We start from the raw sequence: 26,507 nt of genomic DNA on the forward strand, positions 1-26,507 counted from the left end.
AATGCAAGAAATACATATGATATCAAAGTTCACTAAAAAAAAAAAAAATCAGCATCAGTACCTTACGAGATTGGTTGATTTAAAGACACTTGTTAACCTGCACGTTTCCCAATAAGTGCTACTTCAGGTTTGCTCTAAATACTCAGTTTCAAACTGTTTCTTTCAACTATTGGCTCTGCATGATGCCAGTTTTGAAGTCATCTCAGACACAGGGCTGTGGATGTGAGCAAAGAAGACCCAAGGACTGCAGAAGGACTGGATGCTTTTCTGGGAAAAACTAAGCACACCTTTTCTATGCACTTGATAAAGTGAGTGATAAAGCAAGTTTGACCACTTCTATAAAGGCAGACCTTTTATCATTTTACTAGTCTGGAGCATCAAGTGTGCAATTTCTCTTTCAATGCGCAGAAAAGCTGTGGGAAAAAAAAAGTTTCGCAACCTCAGTACCTGGGCACCTTTTAAGTTATTAACTCAAGCATGAATTCCTCTGTATACCAAAGTATTCAAGAGTCAAATGTGAGGCCATTTGTATGACAACTAAAGCTTGGGCCAAACTAGGTCATGCAATAGCACAATGATCCCAACGACAGCGGAAAATCTACAACAGAATGGATTCTGTTTGTATGCTTGCAGGTCTTTGTGAGCTCTGTTTAAAAGGGCTAAACAAAATACATGATTACTAATATTAGGAAAACCACTTTTATTCTCATCATCTCTACTGTTATTATTACTACTGTGGGTGTGACAGTACTACAAAGTTGCTACATCACAGTATTCACAGAATGTGATAAAGATGAAGCGGTACATAATGCATTCAGACTAGTAATGTCGTCGATTTGGATGCAATTTAGGATATAATTACTGTGCAGAAACAACGCGGGCTAAATCACGTCAAATTCCGGACCTTTGTTTGTTTGTTTCTAAATAACCTCACAACACAAGTCTTTTGAAAGTTGTGCCAGCTTTGTGTGTGTGTGTTTCAGCATATGTCTGTGATGTGAAGATAAAAGATAAATATAAACAAAATGTTAGAATCTGTAGGATAGACCGTCTGCGTCTGATCTGGGAGCAATAAAGAATTTAATAGACAGCATGGTTAACAGGGTGGGAAGACGGAAGCTCGGAGAGAAGGTCACTGTTCTCACTCAAAAGTCTGACATGCAATTATATTGCACAAGCCAACACAGGCTGCTTGACTACATGTTGAAATAATGCGAAGAAGTTTTGTAACAACTAACCTCTGAGTGTTAGAGTTGGAGATTCAAACACATGTATTTGATGCATGGGGAGGGTGGCAGTGAGAGGGTTGAGGGTGGAGGTGAGAGGGTGGGGTGGGGGAAAAGTATTGAGAGTTTGATATAAATAAAAAGGATACAGGAGAGAATGAAAAAAGAAAGAAAGACAGAGGAAGACTAAAGTGCAAGTATAAGAATGGCAACGGGGAGGAAAACTTGAAACAGAAGAAGAACTGGATGAAACAGTGATGCAGAGCGTTACAGAGCAGAGTCAGGTTGGTGTAAGAGTTCTCTTACCCTCATCCCTCCTTCTCACATCCTTTTCTCCAAGTCGTTCTGCTCTGATGCCTCACAGAGAAACGGCAGAGGCAAATCTTCTCCCTGCACCCGCTCCTTGCAACAAATCAGTTTAGGCTGCACCTAAATGAACTCAGAACTCAGAGCTCTTCCTTCACTCCTACCAGAGCAAAACATGCAAAGCCAGATCTCCGGAGTTCATTTACGGCCCCGGAGCCAAGCACAAGAAATACTGCCTAATCTAAACACCGCCGATCCTCGAATATCCCAGGAACTATCTGCCTGAACAGAATACCGCGCAGAATGGAACCAAGAAACAATATTAAATGAGAGAAATAGGAGAGTAACCAAAAAGTAGCTATCACAGGAAAAAGGACAATCCATCAAGGCTTTTGACTGTTTCCGTTTGTTTTTTTCAATCCTGAATGAATCTGTAAGACTTATAATTAATTAGATCATATGAATAAAATCCGACTCTGCTGGCATCCTGACCGACTATTTGCATTGAATATGACCTCGACGTTTTGGGATCACGCATCTTGTGTAAATCCGTTCTCCTCAAGTATTCTTACATTTTTCTGCATTCATGCGGTGCAGCAATTTCACTGCAGGATTCTTTAACTAGTGAGCAGTGAGATAACGAGCAGTCCTGCTGGCCTCGCTTTGATACACTTTCACACCAAAAAAAAACACAACTTTACCTGTTAGTCTAATTTTCCAGAGGAGGAAAAAAGAAAACAATTACAGAGTCCTCGCTGTGTCTTTCAATCCAGCAGTGACCACCTTCACTATGCCTCGTTTGCTTTTAACAATATAATACTACCTGTAAAGTAGTTACTATCTGCACATCTGCACTGTAAGAGGGTGAAATATTACAGCAAATTAGTCATGATTTGACAACCCAGATGAGGGGGAAAAAAAGACTATGTGTTCCGCTCATCTATTTATGTCCAGCAAAGTTAATTTATGTTAACAAAAAGAAGAGGAAGCCATTTTTAATCTTTAACTATGGCGTTAAGCACAAAGAAAAAAGTACTGTCTGTTTCTTTTAATGTAATATTTTAACTAGTCTGCCCATAAAGATGACATCTGACGATTTCCCCTCTACCTTCAATGAGTAGTTTTGACACCTCAGCATGTATCAATAAAGATGTGGTTTGACATTTATTATAATAGTTTCCAGGTTTTTCCACTGGGATCTGCACAGGTCGAGACCACCCTCACTAACTTTGGATGCACACCCAGTCATTTGCCCCATAAGCAGGCCTGAAATATGCTTTTAACTTCCACTGTTCATGTAGCTTATTTCATTGAACTGATAAAGAACAAATGCCCTGAGGCAGGTCAGGAGATACAACAGCAACGAAAAAACTGTATATGTATTTAGAGTAGAGAAGGTGCTGCTAGTATGACTTTATGTTAATTCAAAACAAAGGAAAGAAAGGAAGTTCATCACAATCGTAACACAAATGACGGATGACGGTCGAAGCAGAGACGCCCAGAGCTCCCTCTCCCCAGCAACTTTTTCCAGCTGTTCCAGGAGGACACCAAAGCGTTCCCAAGCCACCCAAGAGATATAATCTCTCCTGTGTATCCCAAATCTGCCCTTGGGCCTCCTCCTGGTAAGACATGCCCAAAACATCTTACCTAGGATATGCCCAAGAGGTAAACCTAGCCAGCTGTTTGAACCACCTCAACTGGCTCCTTTTAATTAGAAAATTTGTTTTCCATTGCAAACCCCACCGGCTGCAGTTAGTCTTGCCTTTTAAACACTGCTTTTATAATCCGATTACACTAGGAAACATTTGGTGTCAAAGGCTCTAAAATTAACACCCACCGTGCACCAAATGAAGATAGATTTTCCATTTGGTGAGTACAGCTCTGAAGGCTGCTAACGGTTACCCAACACACTGCAGTTAAAAAATGCTTGCACCAGAACACTCTTTTAATAAAAAGCAAGAGCCTCTACTGTATTTTACTTATGTCTTTCGCAGGTGCACCGCTTCTGTCCTCTGCTGTCTGTGTTACAGTTTAACAGACGGGCCAAGCCCATGACTCAAGACGTTTCCCCTGCAGATTCAGTCTCTGAACTGTCACAACCTAAAGGCAATTTATTACAGCACCCAGTTAAAAATGTGCTTAGTGTGTTGATTATTCTTCTACCTGTCCCCGTGTCTGATGAGTCAAAAAGGGGCGGTCAGACGCCAGTGCCACACATAAGTAGAGTAAATATGTAACAGGATGTGATTTTACTAGGCTTGAATTAGATGCTACATAATCCCTATGAAATCTGAACTAACTGCTTAGCCAGTTCTCCCTTTAAAAGCTCTCTTCAAAGCCCAGAATACCCTTAAAAGCTGTTCCATGTATTATTGCCTGCCAGCTGCTAACTAGGAACATGAATAGACAGTAATACAAATGGACAGAAATAATGAGCAAAGAACGGACCCAAGAAAAAGCAAATGGCAAAAAAGGCCACATTAAACACTGATCTGAATATAAATCTACACACGCACACATGCAACTAACACGAGGGTAACTGTTTGTTTACCATTCCAGTTCAGTTAAGACTTCTAAAGAAAATGCAGCCCATGCCAAGCACAAACAAGAATTGAGGACTTGAAAGCCAACTATGATTTCAGTTAATTGCTAGGAGGGCGTAATTTTTAGGCACTTACTCCTGTGAACAGACATCAATAAGTGAGCTTCAGGAAGCAGTTACATAAAAATGACCAGAAAAAGAAAAAGAAAATCAATAGACAAATGATTTCTCAAAACCACTTGTTAATTTCACTCTCATCTCAAATAAGCCTAAAAAAATGAGGCTAATCGGCAGGCTAACACTACCTACCTCCTCGTGTTCTGAAAGATTTGCCCAAACCCCCCCAATACCGTACAAGAGCATGTTTAGAGCCTCATCACAGTTGTTCATTCAACATCATCCAGGCCCATTAAAGAAAGGGAGCAACTCGATTATCCAACATTATGGTATGTACACCTGCTACTTTAGGGGGGAAAAGAAAAGGATAGATGAGAAGGGAAGGAATAAAAGGAGGGTGGAGAAGAGGAGTGCGAGAGATGGAGACTGGAATGTGCCCCTCGCATGAAGAGTGCGTTTCTTCATCAGGAAGGGCTAATGAATCACCCACTCAACACCCAGGAAATTATCTCAGGATAGCACCCCCCTTTCTCAGACATGATTAATTGATCAGAAGAGAATGAGAGAAGGGGCGAAACACAGGGAGGGGAAAAAAAGTGCTGATGCACTTCGGAAGAGAGGTAAATTGGAAACAGCGGGGAACGGAAAGACTGGTGCTGACCTTTTTGACTATTAATGAAAGTGAAAAATGGTTACATCTGAAAATGTCTGAGCTTTCTTATAAAAACCTGGAAGAGAAATTGACACTACTGCAGTAGCTTAACTCCAGCTGTCATGGCCCACAAGGAGAAGAAGGTGGTGGTGGTGGGGGAATAGACAAAATACCCAACAAACAGGGAACATCCAAAATTCTGACTTTAAGGAATAACAAGAATCTTAATGTGAGCAATCAATCAAAAATAAGGCAACAAAAAAAGACTAATTTTCCATATTTCTGTGCGTTAATCTCACCAGGCTTGCAGCTCTTGCTCTACCTTGGCCCTCTCTTGCTTCAAGTCTTTATACAGCTCATCAGCGATCTTCTTCCTCAGGGCCTCCTCATCGGCTTGACAGAAAAAGAGAAAAAGGAGACAAAGAAAGCGAGTTAAAGATAAGAGATCCAAGTAAACAGCTGCTGTTTGTGGACATGAAAAGCTGCACCAATCAGTAAATGTGCAGTTCAGATTCAACATTTAACCAGTAATGATTCAGTGCATGTACGCTGTGTTTTGTCTAAGTGGAGTAGTTTGTTGCTAAATTGCTTAAAGACAAAAAACTGTTGTCGGGCAGGGCTGCAACTAATGATTATTTTCATTACTGACTAATCTGCTTGATGAATGAATTAATCATCTGGTTTCAAAATGTTAGAAATGAAGACAGATGTTATGCTAATGAAAAATTAAAGACTATAATTTCTCACCGTAAAGATTAAGTCTACAAATGTCTTGTGGTTGCAAACAAAAAGCCCAAAATGATAGGATACAGACCAAAAAAGAAATAAAAAATACATGGAAACCCTGTGATAAAGTGGCTAAAACTATTATTTTTAAATAAAGTAGTTCTCGCCACTTTTATTTTTGTCAGAATTTCAGCTCTATTACAGAGTGTTTACCGAGTGCAGCGACTTGGCACAGAAAGCTTGGTCTCTACAGTCTGTATGTGTAGTTGGTGTCAAAAACAGTCACAAAACAAACTTAATCCAACAAAATGAAAGCACACATACGGCTTAAACACATACAAAGCAGTGTATACACTTGCGCCATGCCACCCCGTCTGCATATATTCATGTCATGGACATCATACGTGTATGACTCCATGTCCTCGGCGGTTTATCTTGGCAGGTAATTAAGCATGAAAGTAAAGATGCCAGCCAGCGACCAGGCCGAAACGTGCTCTGAAGACAGAAGCACCGTGCAGTGTGCTGCACCACTGCAGTGATAGAAGGGCGGGGGGGTGTCTGAGTCTGTCAAGATTACTCTCACAACGCATTAGTTAGATAGCATAATCCCTATTGTCAGAGTCTATTATTACCTGAAAACATGCGGTAACAACAGGAAACGCAAACTTAATTCCAGATTAATCAGATTAACACTAGGAGAAAACAATAAGAGCAGAAATATACCCAGCCGTTCTGCATTTGCCATCTCGGGATAGTGAAACAAACAAGAAAAAAAAGTCTTAAACCAAATCTTACATTTTAAAAAGCTGCCATGTTTTGAGGTCATTATTATAATCATTATTTCACATCTGTCCAACATATGGATTTAGCAGCAACTGGATTCCTTAATCATTTCCTTAAGCATTAGAATGCCAACAATTCTTCAAATTGCCTTATTCACTTCAATGTGAATTGTAATGAATTTTTTTTAAATAACATATGCTTAGGATTTAAATTTAAGCCCGTCACGACTTACATTGTTCTGTTTAAAAGCCAAAGACACAATTCCTGATTAAAATACAACAGAGTAATTAAATGTTTTAAATGTCGCTCAGCCAAACCTCTGCTTCCCAGTTAAAACTTGTGCGTGTGAAACAATGTTGTTATCCGTGCTTCGACGTAAAAACAAAAAGAAGGTCATGATACTGATACTGTACAAAGATATTACTGTAGTTCGTGCAACTCGTGCCATGGATACTGAAATCTAATTTCGGTACTTCAGCAGCTTCGTACTAATTTACCCGCTTTAAAAACACACAAACCAGAAGTTGAACGATCTTGTCTTCTCTGCAGAAAACAACATATAACGTGAGCTCAAACTGTGACTACGTGGGCCATCTCTTTACCTTCAGAGGATTCCTCTTTACTTACAGTAAAGCGAATGAATAAGTCCCATAGAGCGAGTTTCAGTTTGACAGGCCTTCAGAAGAAACACGAGAACAAACAGAGGCGGTGACTGACAGTTGACAACTTTTGTGCTGCATAGCATATCTTTAAAGGCAGAGGCTTCTGTCACCTACTGTCCACAGTGTGAGAAAGTAATATCCATCATGTTTGACTGCACTCAGAAGCACCATTGATCTCACTGCGGAGGAGAGTCTAATTACAACTCTGTTAAGACCAGCAGAGGAGAGACAAACCTGTAGGTCTGAAATCCTCACAGAGGCTCTGCCGAAGGCTTGCCAAGTAACAGGTATTAATTATGTTTTACGACAGGTATTGAAATACGGTGCGAAATATGCTGTGATTTATTATGAAATAGACTCAGATTACCCACAAAAAAATCCTGTGAAAATGGAAATGTACACTCGAGTTACATGGGACATTACTGACTACGAGAGCCAGCAACTCAGCGATCAATATTAATATTTCTCATCAATATCATATTTACTGTAATGTCAGGCTAGCCATTCATTCTGATTACCTTAATGCTGTGATGTGGTCAACAAAGATGACCGCACAGTTTGTCATCTTTGACTTTGCAGACTGTAGACAGTTACTCTGTGACTCTGACTCCTAATAGAAATCAACAGTTTATACCTTAAAGTTCGATGACCTGCTCAATATTTTCCTGTCAACAACAAACCAAATAACTGATTAAATATGATGAACCCACAGAGAATCTTCACATGACAATGTTTTCAGAAGCTGATTTATTTTAATGAAACGGAACAAAAGAAAAAAACAAATATACTCCAAACGGTAAAGTGACCGTTTTCACAGGAATGATTTTTTTGGTTTGTTAAACCATTTCAATCTGACCTATGAATCATTCGAGCATAGGAAAGGTATCTAACTCAAGGAATGAACCAGTGCTGTGCCCACACGTAACAGACAACTTTGCAAAGAACACATTTTAAATTGTATCTTTAGGCACTTAGCAGCCTGTCACAAAAAACACATCATCTGTTCCCATTCCTTTAGCTGAACTACAGAAAATGCCAACGATAACACAGCTTGACAGCCATAGTACAGGCTGAAGACTTTTGCACAGTACTGTAAATATCTGAGCATCTAAACAAATAAAAATAAATAAGAAACACTCCCTGTATATTGATTGGATACAGGACACCATCATACCTAAAATGCAAGCGTTTTATCATCTTCTTAAATCACCTATGGGAATTCCTCTTGTATTAAAACAGCGAGTCAACAATTCAAAAAACTTTATTTTAATACTTAATTTAAAACATGTCTATCCTTGTGCTGGATTTGACTGGATATCAAAACTGGCAGCTAAAGTCGCAGGTCATGCTCTGTCTTTATGAACTTTAAAGGTAAGGCTTCTGTTTCAGCATCAACTGCCCTTTAGAATATCTTACATTTATACTGAATATATATACCCTGTAGTAGTGCACTATGAAGATTTTAAAAGTCCTCCAAGTTCAGCCATTCTTAAGCAACTCCTCATTTATCACCACATCCTCTCCAGCCCTACAGAAAGAAGCTTCAGATTGCTAGCGGGGTCGGCAGGAGAACAGGTTCTGATATGATAAACACTGTCTGGGGTCCTTGAGGGAGGCTGGCTGAGGTCAGAGACAATTCCAGATCGACAGAGCCCGTGTCAATCCTGAGTAGGACATGTAAATGTTAAAAAGATTAAAAACTCATCATCTTTTTAGACGTGTCCCCCTCCTTCCCATTTCCACCAATCACTAAACCCTGTGGAAAAACCGAAAGAGAACGAGGCGAGGCGGTGGAGCGCGGGGCTATTGGCAGTGGAGATAATAGACGAAGGCAAATTGCGTTTCTCATCAGAAGTTTCATTAACCCCAAGACCCGCGTGGAGGGCATAATCTGTAACATTACCACTTCCTCACGTTTCTACCTCGCGTTTAGTCGAATCACTGTGCACCTTTCACTATATACAAATAGGGAAAAAGGAGGTGGAGAAAAGAAAACGCGGAGAGGAAACAAGCAGCCCCGGCAATCGGGTGAAAGTCGGATCATCTGATTTTCTCTTTTACTCCTGTTAACAAAATCTTGTGCAATGAGACACGATCTAAGTGATCGTTTTTAAGAGACAACAAGAAAAACATAACATTTATGCACAAACGTATACGGTAATCCCCCCCCCAAACCAAATTCTCCTTGCCTCACCTGGGAGATATCTTTAAGCAGGCTATTAGTCCAGAGCAGTGTGTGGGCTCTGGCACATGAATATTTATAGCACAATGGAGAAGGTGTAGGAGGTTCAACCTTGACTACAGTGTAATCAGCGCACACATACTGACTCAGGCCATGATTTAGAGACAGCCGACCTGCTGAGTGCTTCACTCGATACCCAACTCTCGTGGACGCGCATAATCAATGTCCGCCTCATTAAGGTCACACCCTTTGAGGATTGGGCTGAACTTTGCAACATTTTTAACAAGATTCACATTCATCATACTGTTTTTTTTTCTTATTCCTTAAAAAGAGCGTGCCTAATCAATCATCCCAAGTTAGCTTTTTTTCCCCTCTCGACTCTTTTAATACTTCTGTAAACTCGGTACCTCGTGGTGACCTTGCAAAGAGGTCGACGCACATTGCTGTTGTATGACTAATACACCCTGCAGGAGGCAGCCACATACATTGATTAAAAAAATGTTAATACAGCCAAAACAAACACTATTTTGCACTGTGTGCATAAGGACTATATTCTATCGGTCCCAAGAGAGCTGTGCTTCTTATCAGACTTCACATTAGTATTTATAGACTTAATGAGCAATGAAAGGAAATGGAAAGACATCAGAAATGATAAATTAATGTCCCAGAACAGACAGGTGACCACTGTGAAAACAGTAGACAGCAACGCTTCATACAAGTTAAGTTATTGTTTTATGTATCTTTCAATCTAAAAACTAATTAGAGCAAACAATGGAGTTATAACTTTATTCATCTTGATAATAAAAAGAAAAGAAAATGCACTATTCCCGCTCTTTTCCAAGGCAATTTATGTGACTTCAGGCTGACGGGAATCAAAGCCTGGACTAACAATGTGGAAGCTGCTTGGAACATGCAGCACTGCGGGAAACTTTCAGATTGTGCTGGAACTCTCGAGTGTACTAAAGAAGTTTAACTTTGTCCTTGTTATGTGCTAACATCAGAGAAGCATCTGATCAATTCCAAATTCATTCTGCACCACGATAAAGAACGAAAACATCCTGCTAGCATCATAAATAACGACGCTATCTGCAGCCTATCTTCTGCAACAGATGGTTTTGTACCTACAGAGCCCCGATTTCAACATCATAGGCTGAGCCTAGAAGAAACAGAGTGAGATGGTACAAAAGCAGCACAACTCTACAAAAGAAGAGTAGAAAGCACATCAGTGTTGCATGCTTTAAAGGCAAAATCCACATGCAGGAAATTGTTAGTCTGGGCATGACTGGCTCTAAAATTAGAAGACAACAATAACTTCAGGACTGCAGGACTTGCTAACTGCCTTTTTCTTTAAATTACATTGATCATTTAATTACTACAACAACTTTAGAGGGGCAACTTTAAAGTTTCAGGTTTGCAAATCAAGTAGTTTATTGATGAAAACCTTTCTCCACTGAACCGCAGTTTAAGATTATTAACAATTATTTACTTCAAAACCATCTACAGCTCGCAGTTATAGATGAAAACAATATCTAGACTAATACTAGTTAACCAGGGATCATCTAACTGTTTACAGATTTGTCAAACCTTTCTTTCAACTGTGATCTTTGATCGAGACTACAGATAATATACAATGCTCAAATTATTAAAGGTACAATCTTTTGTCAGTGTATTGCATGAAGTCAGTTACACTTCTGATCTGGTCTGTTAAGTAGCAGAAGGGGTTATTAATCAGCTGTGTTGGTGTTAGTGGAATTAGCAACAGGTCCACCAGAGGGGCAACACTGAGCCAACCCCCAAAACAGGAATGCTTTTACAGATGGAGCCACTGACATTTTTTCCCTCCTCATCTTTTCTGGCTATTTTATCACTAGTTTTGCATTTGGTAAGAGTCTGTTTCACTACTGGTATCATGAGAAGATACATGGACCCTACAGAAGTTGCACAGGCAGTCCAACTCCTCCAGGACGGCACATCATTACGTGCCATTGCCAGAAGGTTTGCTGTGTATCCCAGCACTGTCAGAAGTATGGAGAAGATTCCAGGAGAGGGGCAGTTAATTTAGTGTAACTAATGTCAGATGTTTTCCAGGTGCTATCGCATGGTGGATCAAAATCGTACGATACTGTTCTGTGATCATAAATTGTTACAAAATCCCCAGCTCCAAACCATGACAGATCCTCCACCATGTTTTACAGATGGCTATAGACACTGACTTTTTTATCTCTCCCCTGACCGCTTGAATACATGCCACTGTGGCCATTTCTGATGATGGTGAACAGTAGATCAGTTATTGTAAGTGCCAGGTGCATTTCTCAGATTCTGTTCCAGGTCTTTGCTGTTTCTTTTTCTATTTCTTGAGTTACAGATACTGTTCCTCTGCTACTTTTTTTTTTAGGCCGGCCTCTTTTACTGTATCCTCCATTGACAAGTGTCTTTGGTTTTTTTATTATTTTGTTTGGTGGTGGTGGGGTTAAACCATACCATGCACACCAAATCCAGTGTTATATTTGGTATCATTTGACGAATCATCTAAAGAAATGGGGAAAAATGTGTTTTTGTGACAAGCTGCTAGTAACAAAGTGTCTAAGAAACAATTTAAAACTGGGAATTTGTCTTTTATGTGTAGACGCAACACTGAGTTAGATGCATTTCTTATGCTTGAATGATTTATAGGTCAGTTGCTTAAAAAATATTCTGGAAAATGTATGGCTCCAAAAAGTCCAAACAGCAAAATGTAAAGAAATGAGGGGTGACTCAAGACTTTTGCGCGGTACTGTAAATGCCACTAAACCACAATAAACCCAAAAGACTGACAGTTGCAATTACACATTGTCCATTTATGTTACTTATGTAGTTAAACAAAATTCTGTGTCATACCATGGAAGCCCAGTTGCAAAGTAAAGAAATGTAACACACATACACACTCTCCAACCACCTTCTTCCCTTAATGAGGCCTGGAGGTTTGTTGTGTGAAACTGCGGAGGTGTCGTTTTAATCACTGGAGTCAGTGTGGCGTGGCATAAGTTGGCCTTTTTTAATTACCTTACTGATTGAGCACAGTCAAGGATGGGGAAGCCTGCCCACACCCTGGATGCCAACCTCGAAAGAATCTGCACCTACGGCTCGTTCTGCTCTGCGTAATGAACAAGTAACATTCAAATGTCCTCTGCCACAAATGTCAAGGGATAAGGGCCATGCGCCCACACTAGCAAGACAATAAGGCTAAAACTTTACTTTGAGTAAAAGAAAAGTGGAAAGAGTGTCAGCTTTTAGCTCCGTGGGTGAGACAGTACACACACGTTTTGACTGTCACTCAATTATCCCTTCATTATCTGTGTGCTGTGCACTGGAAGCAAGCTGAAAGCCTAATACTGACCACATATTGGGACATTTAAAACAAACGGTTACCCTTTTCAACGTCCAGGAAACACAGAGCAACATTAGTATTCAAAGAGAATTTCATACTGTGAGTTTTAAGAAGCTATGATACAATATGTTCACTAACATGTGACAATTTTCAGCAGTCTCCTGTTGCTGAACACGGAGGGCCTTGAAAGTTTTCTCTGCTAAAAAATAGTCACAGATGATAGTGGTGAGAATGAACCAGAATACCAAAACATAGACGTGAAAAATGGTAGAGCAATGGGAAACTGCATGATTATTCTCTGTGGCTTCTTAAAAGTTGACTCTTTCAAATAAAGTGTCAATTGATCCATTATTAATATAGAAATATTAATAAAAGCCACAAGAGTAAAAAGCATGAGTTTAGCCTCACTATTTTACTTCCAAACTGCACGAAGGTAAAAGAGTTATTATGACAGCCTGAGCTTTACAGTGACGAGGCAGAATCATTGCCCACTAATTACAGCATCAATTTATTAGCATTAGTACAAGTTAGAATTAATCATTTCATTAACAGTTAGGGGATGGCAATGAATCACAATATGACCGAGGCTACTGTGGGGCCCATTTTTTAAATTAAGACTGATTACAATCTGCATGAAAAGTTGGGAGGCAAAAAGCTTAAGGTGGCTTAAAGTAAACACCCACACAATAAACATCATTAAAATTCACTGTAGCTGGACAGCTGAGCCTCACATAGCCTTGGCTTTGCAGTTAAGCATAAAAGTAAAGAGCGTCCCGTACATTTCATAATAAAACGAGTCACTCCCAAAAACAACTGATTTTTTTGTTTTGTTATAACTACACTTCCATCGGTTGTAAGAGGGAAGAGAATGAAGTTTGCGTTGCTGCTTCATAGGTCAAAGATTACAACTGCATAAATCTATAAAAACTGGAACACGTGTCTGATCTTTGGATTAACTAGCTGTTTAAGTTATTAATCAAACCACATCAGCTTCCTTCTTCCTCACATTCTTTGGTCACTCTTGACATTGAGAATAATAGCATGGTTTATATATTTATTTTTGTATTACCAGCAAGGATTTTTTTAAAGAAAATTGGAATAAAAACTCACCAACTGATGCAGCAGGAGGTGGTGGGACTGGTTTGGACTTGGGCACTGGTTCAACTTTGGGCTGAGGAGGAGGAGGAGGAGGAGGGGCAACTGGTTCACAAGGAGCATTAAATTCAGGCAAGGGAGGTGCAACAAATGGCTTGGCAGGCTGTGGTGGCATGAAGTTGACAGACTCGAAAACAGAAGGGGAGGAGAGGGGTTCAGAGTCAGTAAGAAGGGGAGGAGAGGTGATCAGCTCAGTCTTGACAGGAAAAGGGGGTGATAAAGGCTCAGCTACAGATGAAGGAGTAAAGGGTTCAGCCACATTTGGAGGAGCAACAGGTTGAGCAAGTGGAAGGGAGGAAGCAGTGGATTCATTTTTAAGAGGTGATTGTTCACCTACGAGGGGAGGAGGAGGAGCAAGCGGGGCAACTACTTCCACTACAGCTGGAGCAGGGCAGGGGGAAGGAAGCAGGGGATCAGCAGGAGCAAAAACAGAAGCAGGAACAGGAGAAGGTGTTGCTACAGGCTCAACAGCAGGAGCAACAACGCCAGCGGCAGCAACAGCAGCAGCTGGGGGAAATGAAGATGGGGGAACTATGTCAGCAATGATGGGTGCTGTTACCTTTTCTACAGGAGGTGGAGGTGCAGCCACAGACTCTGTGGCAGACTGAGGAGGAGCTGGAGGTGCAACAGGTTCAACAAGAGGAGGAGGGGGAGGAGGAAAGGAGGTGATGGGCTCAAAGAGGGGAGGCACTGGCCGCTGAAGAGGAGAAGCTGGAGCTGCTGGGGGTGATGGAGTGGTAGCAGGTTGTTGTTGTGTTGGAGGAGCTGCAGGTTCCTTCATGCGCTTAATGACATTTTCAGAAAGCTGCAAAGGAGAGTGGAAGAAAAGTTGAACACTTAGATGAAAAATTACGATGATATCACAATAAATGCATAAAGCTAGTGGGGGGACAGCTCAGTAGGTAGAGTGGTCGCCCCATGATCGGAAAGTCAGGGGTTTGAATCCACTGAAGGGCTACCCTGAGCAAGGTACCGTCCCTTCACACTGCTCCCCAGGCGCCCAGTGGCTGCCCACTGCTTCACTGGGTGAATGGGTTAAATGCAGAGAGGAATTTCCCCACGGGGATCAATAAAGTATACATTAATACCACACTTTATTTATAGATTTCACTCAAACACAATATAAAGTTAATAAGAGTATTTAGTGGGAATTTTAGGGATATTTTATACTGTTGGGGTGGATAGACTGGCATGGGTTTTCCTGATTTTCAGTTTTCATACTCAGCGATTCAGTTTTCAGTTCTGAAGTATAAATGGTATCAATCTTCTCATGCAGCTCTTGGTAAGATAAGAAATAAGTACATTCCTTAAATGCTTAACTATGTTGTTGCTGCTCGTATAGAAATCTACACATTGTGTTTATTATTTTTAGATAAGCACCAAAATAGCACTAGTCTCGGCACGTTGGCTTAACAACTGAGTAATAATAGATAGAGCCACAGTCTGATCCGCTCTGCTCTATATTTATCACCAGCTGATCAGTGGTATTATTATCCACAACGCAGCCATAAGTTTGCAGCCGACATGAGAGCACGAGGCAAGTGACGTCAACATTCCGAAAAAGCCATAAAAGGTTTATTCAGACTAAATCTCAAAGCAACTGCAGGGGTTACTAACCACACATTTGCTTCTTCTATGCTTCACGAATGAATGAAAATAAATGAAAGTTTCCAGGCTGCCAGGACTCTGCGTCATTTGAGCCACGTAGCACTTTTGATAGCATAAGACTGCACTTCCACTCCAGAACGCTTTCGGATTACACAGCATTGGATTAAGGCAGCCATGTAACACCTGTTCAACTAAGGTCCATCATATCACTTACCCGTATGCCCTTCACCACCGTTACATTGTCGTTCTCGTCTGATTCAAATGACACGCGGCGGGTGCTGTTGTTTGCTCCCATAGTCAAACGGCAGCTCGTTAACAAATGTCAGTTATCTATGTCACATGTAATAACACAAAAGTGCAATTTGCTTTTATTTTTGGACAGTTCACTTCAAGCCAGGTATAGATGGCTTCACTTTCTCCACTGCTTGGGATTCTTAGCGCTTCCTGAACTCGACGTATTTGAAGAACACGCGAGTTGATTGGACAAAAGCGTCATCCGGCCATGCAACAGCGACTTTCATTGGTTATTGATTTCACGTGGTAGCGCGGGATAGTGACGCGCAACACTGCCTGTCATAATTTCCTGTCAGTTGTGTCGCTGTTAATATTGTAACTGTAGTAGTGTATATATATCTGGGACAACATACTGTGTCAGTAGTTGACAGCACAAAATTAGCGTCATATGGACCCTTTCTAATCTTACTAATCACTCAAAACATTTAGACAACAAGCTAGTGCTGCAAATTTTGTAAAAACAAGGCCAGCACATGCAAATAACCATAACAGTACTTTTAACCTATAGAGGCAGCTTCTATAGCACAGAGCAGTGTGTCATTATCTATAAGATGAATCATCATTAATTCTCAAATTTTGAACTACTGAATTATTGTGATTTACTGTGCATGATTACGTTCCACAACCGTTAGTTAATACAACAAAACATACCTTTCAACTTGTAATGTTTTTTGAAACATGGGGGGGGGGTTTGGAGCCCTGAGTGTAAATGTGCCTGTCTCTAAGCACTTTGGGTCACTTTCTGTTGTTTAAATATGATGTAGGCTATAAATAAAATAGATGTGACAGTCAACACATAATATACAGATGTTTTTCATTGTGTATATTTTAAGGGGTGGTTGTTGTTTTTTTCATTTCCTAAAAAACACATGTATTTAACACAGTACAACTGGCTACATATTGAACTTAGAGGATAGAAACAAGCATAATCCTATTGCAGTGGTATCGATCCAATACAAGTGCCAAGGTTGGTATTGATAGTTTCGATAGTTGGATTGATCCGCCCACCTCTTCTACAAGCCCCATTTAAACATACATTCATACAGCCTTTAATTCTATACACTTTAAGTACTTTATTTACCTCTCACTCAAGGCCTAGAATTACAAATTAACCTAACATGTGTTTCTTTAACATAATCTCATAAATATCTTGTCTTTCCTTGATTTGTTTTGGACATCTTGTAAACAATCGTAGTATTTTTTATAAATGTAGTTAATTTTTCATTTTCCTTACGACTATTTGTTTTCTGAACATCCCTGAATAGACAGGGAAAACCTCAAAGTAGGCTAATTAGTTCCCATTAATGTAATAAAAGCAGTCAACATTTTCTCTTGAAGACTGTCATCCCACAGTTGAAAAAAGAGTCCAACGGGGGCACCGGTTCATCTCGCTAGGTTGAGCATATGCTATGGCTAATTTTGAAATCCATCCAAAGGATGTGTTTCCATAGGTTTTCTCACATTTTTCCTGTTTTCCCTCCACTGTCCTATCAAATAAAGATTAAAAAGAAAAAGACTGAATCATTTCAAATTAGGTATTAAAAAAAATGTATTCTGGGGGTCATTTCAGACTTTAGAAACAAACAAAAGGTGTGTGTGTGTGTGTGTGTGTGTGTGTGTGTGTGTGTGTGTGTGTGTGTGTGTGTGTGTGTGTTTTAATCAGCTCGAATTAAAAATGCTGGAAACGCTGAAATGTCAAATTTTGGGTTCTACATGAGCATTTACTGCATAACGAAATCAACAGCTAGGGTTAATGAATTTTTTTTTTATTATTATTCATTCACATGTTGTATAGTTCCTTTTTGACAAATACATACCTACCATATCCATTTCAACAACTCATACAGCCTTGGAGAACATTACATTATAGCTGGAAATCTGATATGCCTCCAGAAGAGAGGCTATTATGAGGAATGACAGCTCATAGGAATCCTATAAACCTGATATATTATATACACACAATAACACAATACAGTCTTTATAAATCTGTTTCCTGACGATTTTGGTGTTTTTGTGTCTTCTGGAATGCATATGCCGCAGATGTACAAACATAAATCAATGAAAATCTGTTTGGGAATTCAACCGTGGCTGTGTATACTCTGATGTTAGTGTGTAATTTGATATACACAGAGGGTTCATTCAGCCCTTTTACACAAAATAAACCTTGATCAAATACATTATTTCTTAATATAAAACAGTTTACCATGATGACAGACAATATTACAAAGATCACACCCTTTGCTAGAATTCATTCAAAAAAATCTTCCTACCATATATATGTATATATATATATATATACATATATATGATTGATATCTGGAGCTGTGAGGCATTTGGCATAAATCAACCCAGTGGATTTGACTTGTTGTACCTACTTTGGTAGCTCCTATGGGTTTAAAATATATCACATAGCAAAATAACACCTACCTTTTCCATCATCTTTGATTTGACTCAGTATTAGAATGTATTTAGTCTTGTCCTTGTCCATGGAGGCATTTCTCACCACTACAACAAGCCTACTACAAACACATAATGCAATAAAGACTTACAATGTATAGCAGCACCCTTAAGGCGTGCTGTGGAGTGCCTCAGGTTATGTGGAAAGAGGTGCTTAACAGATTTAGCTGAATACAACATTTTTATTTTCTGCCACAGCATTATTGTAGCAAGGACTAGTACCATTTCAATTGACTTTAATGCAGAGCAATAATGATCCTTGCTTATCTGGTTAATTTATTGTTGATAGCTCAGTCATTCACCATATACAGCAGAATGAAAATGCAATAGTTGTTTCATATGTTAACACCAGCTAGATGTAAACAGAATCTCCATAATTACCCACCTTGTTTTTTGCACCATTGCATTGGTTTATGCAATTATGTGAGCTAGTTAACATTTGTTGCTTTAAAATTCGCAGCGGTGCACCAAGATAATGGGCAATGTTGCTGTTATTGACTGAAAAACATGCTGCATCAAAGAGCAAATCTTCCCCTTACAAGATGAGCTCCAAAACACAAGGGCAATCCCAGCAACATATAAAGGTGAACACAAATAGAAAAGTTCGTGTTTCTTTATTCTTCTAACCTTTATATTATTGCTGCCTTTCCCCCCACAGTATTAATACTTTACCTTGACCTTATGATGTTTGAGTGGAGTTGGGGTTCCATCTTTATTCAATTTCTCTTTGTTTAATTTCTGCAGAGGTGAGTGGTCTGCTCAGAAAAGACCAGATGATTCGATGATGCGAAGCTCGTGTTTTGTTTGAAGGTGAGAAATCTTGAAATTAATCATGAGGTGAAATATAGATTCAGTGTTTTACTCTCCCACCCTCCTACACCTCCGCATTCCCATGGAAACAGGTAGCTAAAGAAACATCTTCTTCTTAATCACCCAGAGATGACATTTTGTTAGAAAATTCCAAGTTGTGTAATTGAGATGTGAAAATAAGCTTACTCTGTTCAACCAGCCTTCTAATCTTTGCGTTGAATTTTTCTCAGGATAATTAGTACAGCTATTATCATTCATTATCAGTGACTCATCTGGTAATTAGAATCCAAAAATGCAATTTAAATAGATACTGAGCCAAGGACATTATTATTTACTCACAAAAACAGTATGTTTCTGCTAAATAGCTTGTCTAGCTTGGATCATTTAGTGTTGCTTTAAGAACCACATACATGCATTGTGTGTTAAAAATCCAAAATTTGTTTTGGAAATGCTGTGGTATCATTTTTTTTAAGTGCTATCCAAGTCATATTTATTACACATTAGTGACTAATGCAGCATTTAGAATGACCTTGTTGCACTTTTATTTGGTCAGGAAACCAGAGCAACTACTTAGCTTTTATTGAAAGAAAACAGCCTTGCTTCTGCAATACTGGCTAAATAAAACCCAGTAGATTACTTGATAGGGCTGATGGGGTAGGGGAAGAAGATTGGAAATTTCAAAATTTTTAACTTGGACCTGGGAAGCTAGTCACCTTCAAAAGAAAAACAATGCTTCCTGCATGACACAGCAATTGCATTTTTCTTTTGTGAAGAAACACAAAGATCACACACAATGTTATCTTTTCAGTCCACCAGCACATCAATCAGGGTCCAAGCTTCTGGGGATCGACCTCCTTTTGCTTCAGGATCAATACACTTTCCCGGTCTCTTTGGTACAGCAGAGATTGTCAAAGATACAGGGCAGGAGAGCCCTGCAAAATCCACTACTGTATGTTCTAAAAGGGGTCAGCTATTAACTCACTGACACTCGCTCTCTCGCACATTATTTCCTTTCCCAACCTTTCTTTATAGGTCTCAGGAGAACTGAGCTGAAAATGTTGCAGTGAGATTGTTTTCTTTTTTGTGTGCTAAAAAATGAGGACAAAAAAATTTAAGCGTACTATCATATAGTCCTCATCATCACCACACCACACAGTAACATAAACAGTGTCTCGAGATTTGATGAAGATTAGATTTGAGAAAGGATTATTACAAAGGTGACTACTGAGTAGCTGGTCTTCAGTTGGAGTATTGAAGTAAACCCACATCTTTTCTCAAAAATAATCAGGGCTTATTTTTATAACAGGTATTAATATAGTTCCGAATAAAAAAAGGTTTCGGTGATAAGACGTGCGATAAGAGAAGACAGAGGAACTGAGAAACACTTTTTAGGTTCAAACTACAACTCCCAGAATCGCTCGGTGTAGCCTCGCGGTTCTGTCTTCCTGTTTGAGTGCCGCAGCTGGAAAAATGGCAGCTGATACAGGGAGATACAGGAGTGCAGTTAGCAAAAACAAAGACCCTTCTGGTCTTCTCATCTCTGTCATTAGGTAAGACATGTTAAGTTTTTTTTATATGTGCGAGTAAGACGTCAGAGACACTTGAACTGTGCTTGCATTTGCTCTCAGATATGTCTTGACAGCTACCTTTAATGCTAAGGCTACATTTTAGCTAGCTACATCCTTCCTGTTTTGCTAAATAAATGGAGAGAGTTAAACCTCACCTATTTTATTTGAGTTAGTATATGGGCAAATCTTAATAGCAGTTATTTTGTTTTTTGCTCAAGCCAAGATTATTTACGACTAAAGTTTATTCACCATTATTTGGAAAGCGACTGTTTTCTTAATAAATATTGACGAGAAATTGAGAAAAAATCGTGGCAAAGCAAGGTGCTGTTTATTGGTAGGCTGGATTTTCTATATGTCTCTTACCATAAGTTGCTAATTGTTGTGAATTGACTTCACAACACTTTCTCTGCAGGTCATAACGAAGGAAAAAACATAAACATGATAAACGAGGCACACATCGCAATCGTCGTTGCAACCACCATTGTTACACATGCAACACACTATTTTATTTATTCATTTTTATCCAATAGCGCCACAGTTTTGTAATAATGGAAACTGTGTTCTTTACTTTATATATAGTTTTAGTCTTGCCTAAAAAAAATGTATGAAAAGCACAAACGTAATTGCATATAACAAAATCCATACTCTTACTGATATATCATTAATTTTTCTTTTTTCAAGGTGGATTTCAAATACAATTTCCATTTTTGAATTCAGGGATGCTTTTGTCTTCTCTTAAACAACAATGCTTCCCCCAGATTCCCTTTGTGGGTTAAAATATTTCTTCCTTGCCTTTTTGTTTGATGCAGGACTCTATCCAGTAGCGATGATGTGCAGGACAGGGAGACGGAGAAGAGTCGTCTGGAGGAGGCTTTCGAGACGTGTGATCGGGATTTAGACGAGCTGATTGTTCAGCATTATGCCGAACTCACCACTGCCATCAGGACCTACCAGAGCATCACAGAGCGTATCACCAGCTCCCGCAACAAGATCAAACAGGTAAATTGGAGAGGGATGTACACACACATAGACTCGTGTTTTTTTTAGATAGACTTCAGAATGGTGGCACCAAGTTTTGTTATTAACAAAAAAATATTGTTTTCATACATTTTCCTTTATCTCTTTATTCATCAAAACTACTTCTTATGTCAGTATTATCTTTTTTTTAACCTTTTTTGAAGTTTCTAAGACTAATATTGCCCACTTAACAGCATCTAGCTCAAGTCAGTATTCTTACAATCAGCAGAATGATGTTAAATGCCTCAGTGCTGCTTTTTCTCAGGAGTAATCTAATGCAACCAAAATGTGTGGATATAGTCCTGTCTTTAAACTACTGAACTTTCATGGTCTTCTTGTACCTGCTTAAGTTCTCTCCAGGTGATGTAGTTTGCTCCTACAGTCCAAAGACACACATATTCAGTTAATTTATGATTCTAAAATGCCCAAAGATGTGAATATGAGCATTACTTCAAATCAAATTCAAATTTTATTTGTCACGTACACAGTCATACACAGTACGATATGTAGTAAAATGCTTGGACAACTGCTCGTGACCTAAAGAAAACAAAAAAGGAAAAGGCTATGAATAAGATAGGAAATAAATATGAAAAATTAAAAAGGGTAAATTTAACTAGGAACTACTACTTGTCTTTTTCCCAGTGGTATGATTTTTCTGCTTAAGTTTGGAAAAAAAATCGCCATCTGTATTAAAACATCAAAAATTGATGTCAAGCACTTTCAAGAGCATGCCAAAGCAACACGTTCCCATATAAGTCAAACCGTATATTGTTGGCCATTCAAAACTCTAGCTGTGATGGTACAGTGTGATGACAAATTTCCCAAATGATACAGATGCATTTCAACAGCTAGCAAGGCAAGGCAAGGCAAGGCAAGTTTATTTGTATAGCACAATTCAACAACAAGGTGATTCAAAGTGCTTGAAGCAGTTCAATATTCAGGCGACAGAAATGTTACAGTAAAATGTCCAGGATAGCCCCACTTTTCAATCACAACTAGTGCATTTCTGCTACATTTCTTTGTAATGCTTAGATTAATTCCCTTGTCCACTTGAAAAGTCCTGAGGTTTCAGTGTAGTCAAGGTGTGGTCCTGGAAGTATGAGTGTGGCAACCCTCTGTAACAGCTTAATGAGCTGGTCCGTATTATTGCTGGTCCATGTCTTTCCCCACTATCATTGCTGTAGCAGTCATTGTGGGGAATCACTCTAGGGAATTAGTGTAGGTATTGTGATTGGGGAAATCACTGTACCGACAGCACAGAAACTCAGTTTCCCCAAACCTCCTGTGGGCAGTAGCTGCCAGTGTGATCAGCTAGTGGAGATTCATCGAGAGTATAATGCAGAGAAAAATAACCTGTAGATTTGTAAAAATTGACATGCACACCAAGAGGACTGTATAATAAATAAATTGAGTTCAATTGTAATTATTTTTGTTTATTATTGCACTTTATTATACCTGTGCTTTGCCATTAAAAGTGTATTTAATGAAATTTTCCTTGTATTCTAATTGCTGTATGGTCCCAGGTTAGCTGCCTAACTGCCTAATTTCAACCTAAAATCCACTGAGTTGATTAGCCACAGTTGAAAACAATTGTGTTGGTGTAAAAGGTGTTTAACTTAATTGTAAATACATTCAGCTCACTTATGTAACAAATTACAAAATAACTACAGAGAAATAATGACTGTGTTAAGGAAGTGTCTCGCTCATTTTTTTTCTTCAAAGACGCCCACACCTAATAAAAATGTATGTCTGTTGATGAGCGTCTAAGGCAGTATTTAATTTAAACACTGTAAATGGCAGACAAATGCATTGTCTCTCTGTGCTTTCTTTCCCCTTACGCCAGCTTGTTGAAGCAGTAAGCAACCCTCCCTTAACCTGTTTATGCCAGAGATTTCTTCTTGTTAAAAGAAAGTTTTGTTTTTCCATCCCCACTGTCATCAAATGCCTACTTATATGGAGTTTTAGAATATGGCTTGTGTCACTGGACATCTCAATCTGTCCTACAGGTCAAGGAGAACCTCCTGTCTTGTAAGATGCTGCTTCACTGTAAAAGAGACGAGTTGAGGAAGCTGTGGATAGAAGGCATCGAGCACAAGCATGTTCTTCAGTTGCTGGATGAGATCGAAAGCATCAAGCAGGTCCCTCAACGCCTGGAAACTTACATGGCAAGCAAGCACTACCTTCATGCCACAGACATGCTGGTGAGTAGAGTGATGGCTGAAGATGGGATTCGTAGAAGTGTAATCTTGTGCCTTAATATGTGTGAGATATACAGTGTTTAAAAATGGAAAACCCAGAAAGATTGGTGGGAAATATGTCCTTTTTTTAAAACATGTTTGATCTTGCTTGTTTTTTTTATGGATGGAAAAAGGGAGAAATGGAAAAGGGAAGAGATTTTTGTCTTGTTTCTATCGACATATCAAGCAGGGACCCATGGTGTGCACAGTATGCACACATAAACACCAGTATTTATGAAGTGCTGCTGCTGAAGATTGATTTCCTGGCACCTCTCATCTCTTAAAAGAACCTCTTTCTAGCCTTGAACAGTCCAGTGGGTGCAACCCACATCAGTTAGGGCGCTGCAGGTGTGTATGTTTGCGTGTACGCATGTCTTTTGATGTATGTTTTGCAGTATGCGCAGCAGGGGAGCTGAAAGATGGCATTGAGGACTAAACGACCAAGCTCTGTGATCTCTCTGTTTCTTACCTTTCTTTCCTTTTTCTCTCTGCCTTCCTCTGTCACCCCCGCACGCCTGCCTCCAGACTTTGGTAATAATTAGTTTGCTAGAATGGGGTTATCTGAGGAGGAGGAAAAAAGAAGAATGATGGTGCACCCATAGGACCATGAAAAATCCTCTTTGTGGGGGTGGAAAGAAGTGGAACTTCATTCAGCCTGTGCTCAGTCAGTACAGCATGTTTTAAAAAGGTTGCGGAAAGTTCACAGTCAGTTGGATGCTTTGCCTCTGTCTCGTCTCTTGTCAAATGTGCTCTACTTGATCAGGATGATGGCATTTTATTTACTTTTACATATCAAAATGGTGTTGGATGTACTCTTACCTTTGGCTCGGTTGACATATTTATGCAGTTCAGGGATGAATTATGTATGAACAGCCCACTTTAAGTAAACGAGACTCTGGCCAAGGGCATTACTAATGTTTATAAAAAGATGGAATTACCTTGAAATAACCTATTTGAATGATTCCACCAAACTTTAAATTAATTTTACATGATTTATTATTGACATGATGAAATAAATGCACCGTGTAAGCTAAAATGAAATTATGTTTTTAGATACTGGACACCTAGATGTCAAACAGCAATCTCAGCACAAGGTTATAGGCCGGCAGACAGCTTATATTTAAGATCAATAGACAATGAGCAAGTCTTACAAAAGAACTATCCTGTTATTTCTAACCATCTGACAATCATCTAACTCTTGTTGTCTGTGAATATAATGTTTATCAGTGCTCAACTGCTAAAAAATATTGGTCAAAAAGTTCATGGAGTAGTGATTGAAAACTCAAACCTGAGATAGATTTGGGCATCAAGGTCAACTTTGTGGATTTTTGGTGTGGAGTTGTATAGATTTGCACAACTTCTCAGCGGAAGGCGCACAAACATGGCTCTGCTGATGCTCAATGGATCCCGTCCAGTGTTTTAAAATAGTGTTCCTTCAACTTAATTTTTATATTTTAGAAGAAGAGAAACTCAAAGGAAAGCAATTCTGTCAACTAAGGAAGCTGTTAAGTGAAGATTGTGTGCAATTCTTTTAGCCATACTCACAAACTGTAGCATGCACCGCAAGTCATGTCTTTAACCCCAGATGTTCTACCTCAGATGCCTGAGGTCCACAACCACTTGAGTGTTGAAAACATGAGCAAGCATGACCCTGGTCATAGATCTGATCTCTGATCTGATCGCTTTTGTACTTAGAAACTACCGTACGTACTCTTGAGATAAAAATTTCTGAAAACTCCTGGGTGGTAGCCAGAAACACATCCCTCTTCCCGAGTAAACTTTTTGAAATTTAGGTGTGGACAGCCAGAGAAGATGGTCTCAAAGGGGGAATAAAATGGTTTAAATCAGTGTACACTAATTGTTGTGTATTGATCACACCTTGTACTGCACCAGGAGTAGAGTCTGTAGGAATTAACTTAATCTTACCTTATTTTTACCCTCTTTAAAAGGGTGCTCATAATTATACTAATGTGACTCCATCTTTCGCTTAAGTCTCTTCCACATGTCTGAGCCCCTCCCAGGATGTGATGAGGAGATGCAAGCAAAGTATTGGAGCCTATCTAATGTATTTGATATAAAAAATATTTTGATGAATTATGCACGATATATTAAAAAAAATAAATAGGGGAATTGTCAATTGACTCAAATGCATTGAAATGTAGGGTGTTACCTTGAATATCAGCCTTTTTGAGGCTATATATTTGCTGTTTATGAGATAAGTGGATATGAAGTCACGGTCCTTTAGATTTCTACCATCTTCTCCTCATCTTGATATCACCCCTTTTGTAGCCTACATTAGTGGGATTATATTTGTTTTTGTTAAAGTAATTACTTGTGCATAAAAAAAGCAGAATTATGGTATTTAAATGAGACTCCCTCCCCACAAATATTACAGTTTGTGGTTGTCAAAGTGCCTTCACAGGATATATACATCTCTATACATCTGTGTTTTGTTGTTACTTCTCCAGATGCCTCCTCACGTCTTGTCTTGTTGTGGTACTTGGAAGATCCTGTGTGATGGTGGAGGGGAGATGATTTTTAGGGGATAATTTCTCTGTCTCTCTCACTATTCTACCATAGCTTATTCTCTTCAACATTGTGTGTGCCTGGGTTTTGTTTGAGGCTTATCTCTAAGGGTTGACAATTAGAATTCAGACTATGCTCTGTGTGTACTATTGAATGGCAGCCTTAGATCCCATGAGGTTGGTTAAAAACCAGACTGACTTTGGTTGTAGAAATCCTCTCCTCTCCTCTCCTCTCCTCTCCTCTCCTCTCCTCTCCTCTCCTCTCCTCTCCTC

The 26,507-nt window shown here is 39.3% G+C and overlaps 2 protein-coding genes across 6 annotated transcripts in view; one reads left to right on the forward strand and one right to left on the reverse strand.

The window, feature by feature from the left end:
- chchd3a (coiled-coil-helix-coiled-coil-helix domain containing 3a) overlaps positions 1-15,765 on the reverse strand; it is an 80,062-nt gene extending 64,297 nt beyond the window's left edge. For 4 of the 5 annotated variants that reach the window (XM_005733439.1, XM_005733437.1, XM_005733438.1 and 1 more), the window contains exons 1-3: positions 15,541-15,765; positions 13,674-14,523; positions 5,143-5,236 (exon numbers count right to left, since the gene is read on the reverse strand). In XM_005733439.1, coding sequence (XP_005733496.1) covers positions 5,143-5,236; positions 13,674-14,523; positions 15,541-15,621 — 1,025 coding nt within the window. In that variant the 5' untranslated portion in view covers positions 15,622-15,765. The remainder of the gene's footprint in view (positions 1-5,142; positions 5,237-13,673; positions 14,524-15,540) is intronic. The other variant, XM_005733440.1, reaches the window with a different exon arrangement.
- A 4,533-nt stretch (positions 15,766-20,298) lies between these two features.
- Positions 20,299-26,507, forward strand: part of exoc4 (exocyst complex component 4) — a 145,163-nt gene continuing 138,954 nt past the window's right edge. Inside the window, exons 1-3 of the mRNA XM_005733441.1 lie at positions 20,299-20,437; positions 21,265-21,454; positions 23,479-23,673. Coding sequence (XP_005733498.1) covers positions 20,358-20,437; positions 21,265-21,454; positions 23,479-23,673 — 465 coding nt within the window. The 5' untranslated portion in view covers positions 20,299-20,357. The remainder of the gene's footprint in view (positions 20,438-21,264; positions 21,455-23,478; positions 23,674-26,507) is intronic.

The sequence above is a fragment of the Pundamilia nyererei genome, unplaced genomic scaffold, assembly GCF_000239375.1.
Source record: "Pundamilia nyererei isolate P.nyererei 1_Seehausen unplaced genomic scaffold, PunNye1.0 scaffold00052, whole genome shotgun sequence".
Classification (NCBI taxonomy): domain Eukaryota; kingdom Metazoa; phylum Chordata; class Actinopteri; order Cichliformes; family Cichlidae; genus Pundamilia; species Pundamilia nyererei.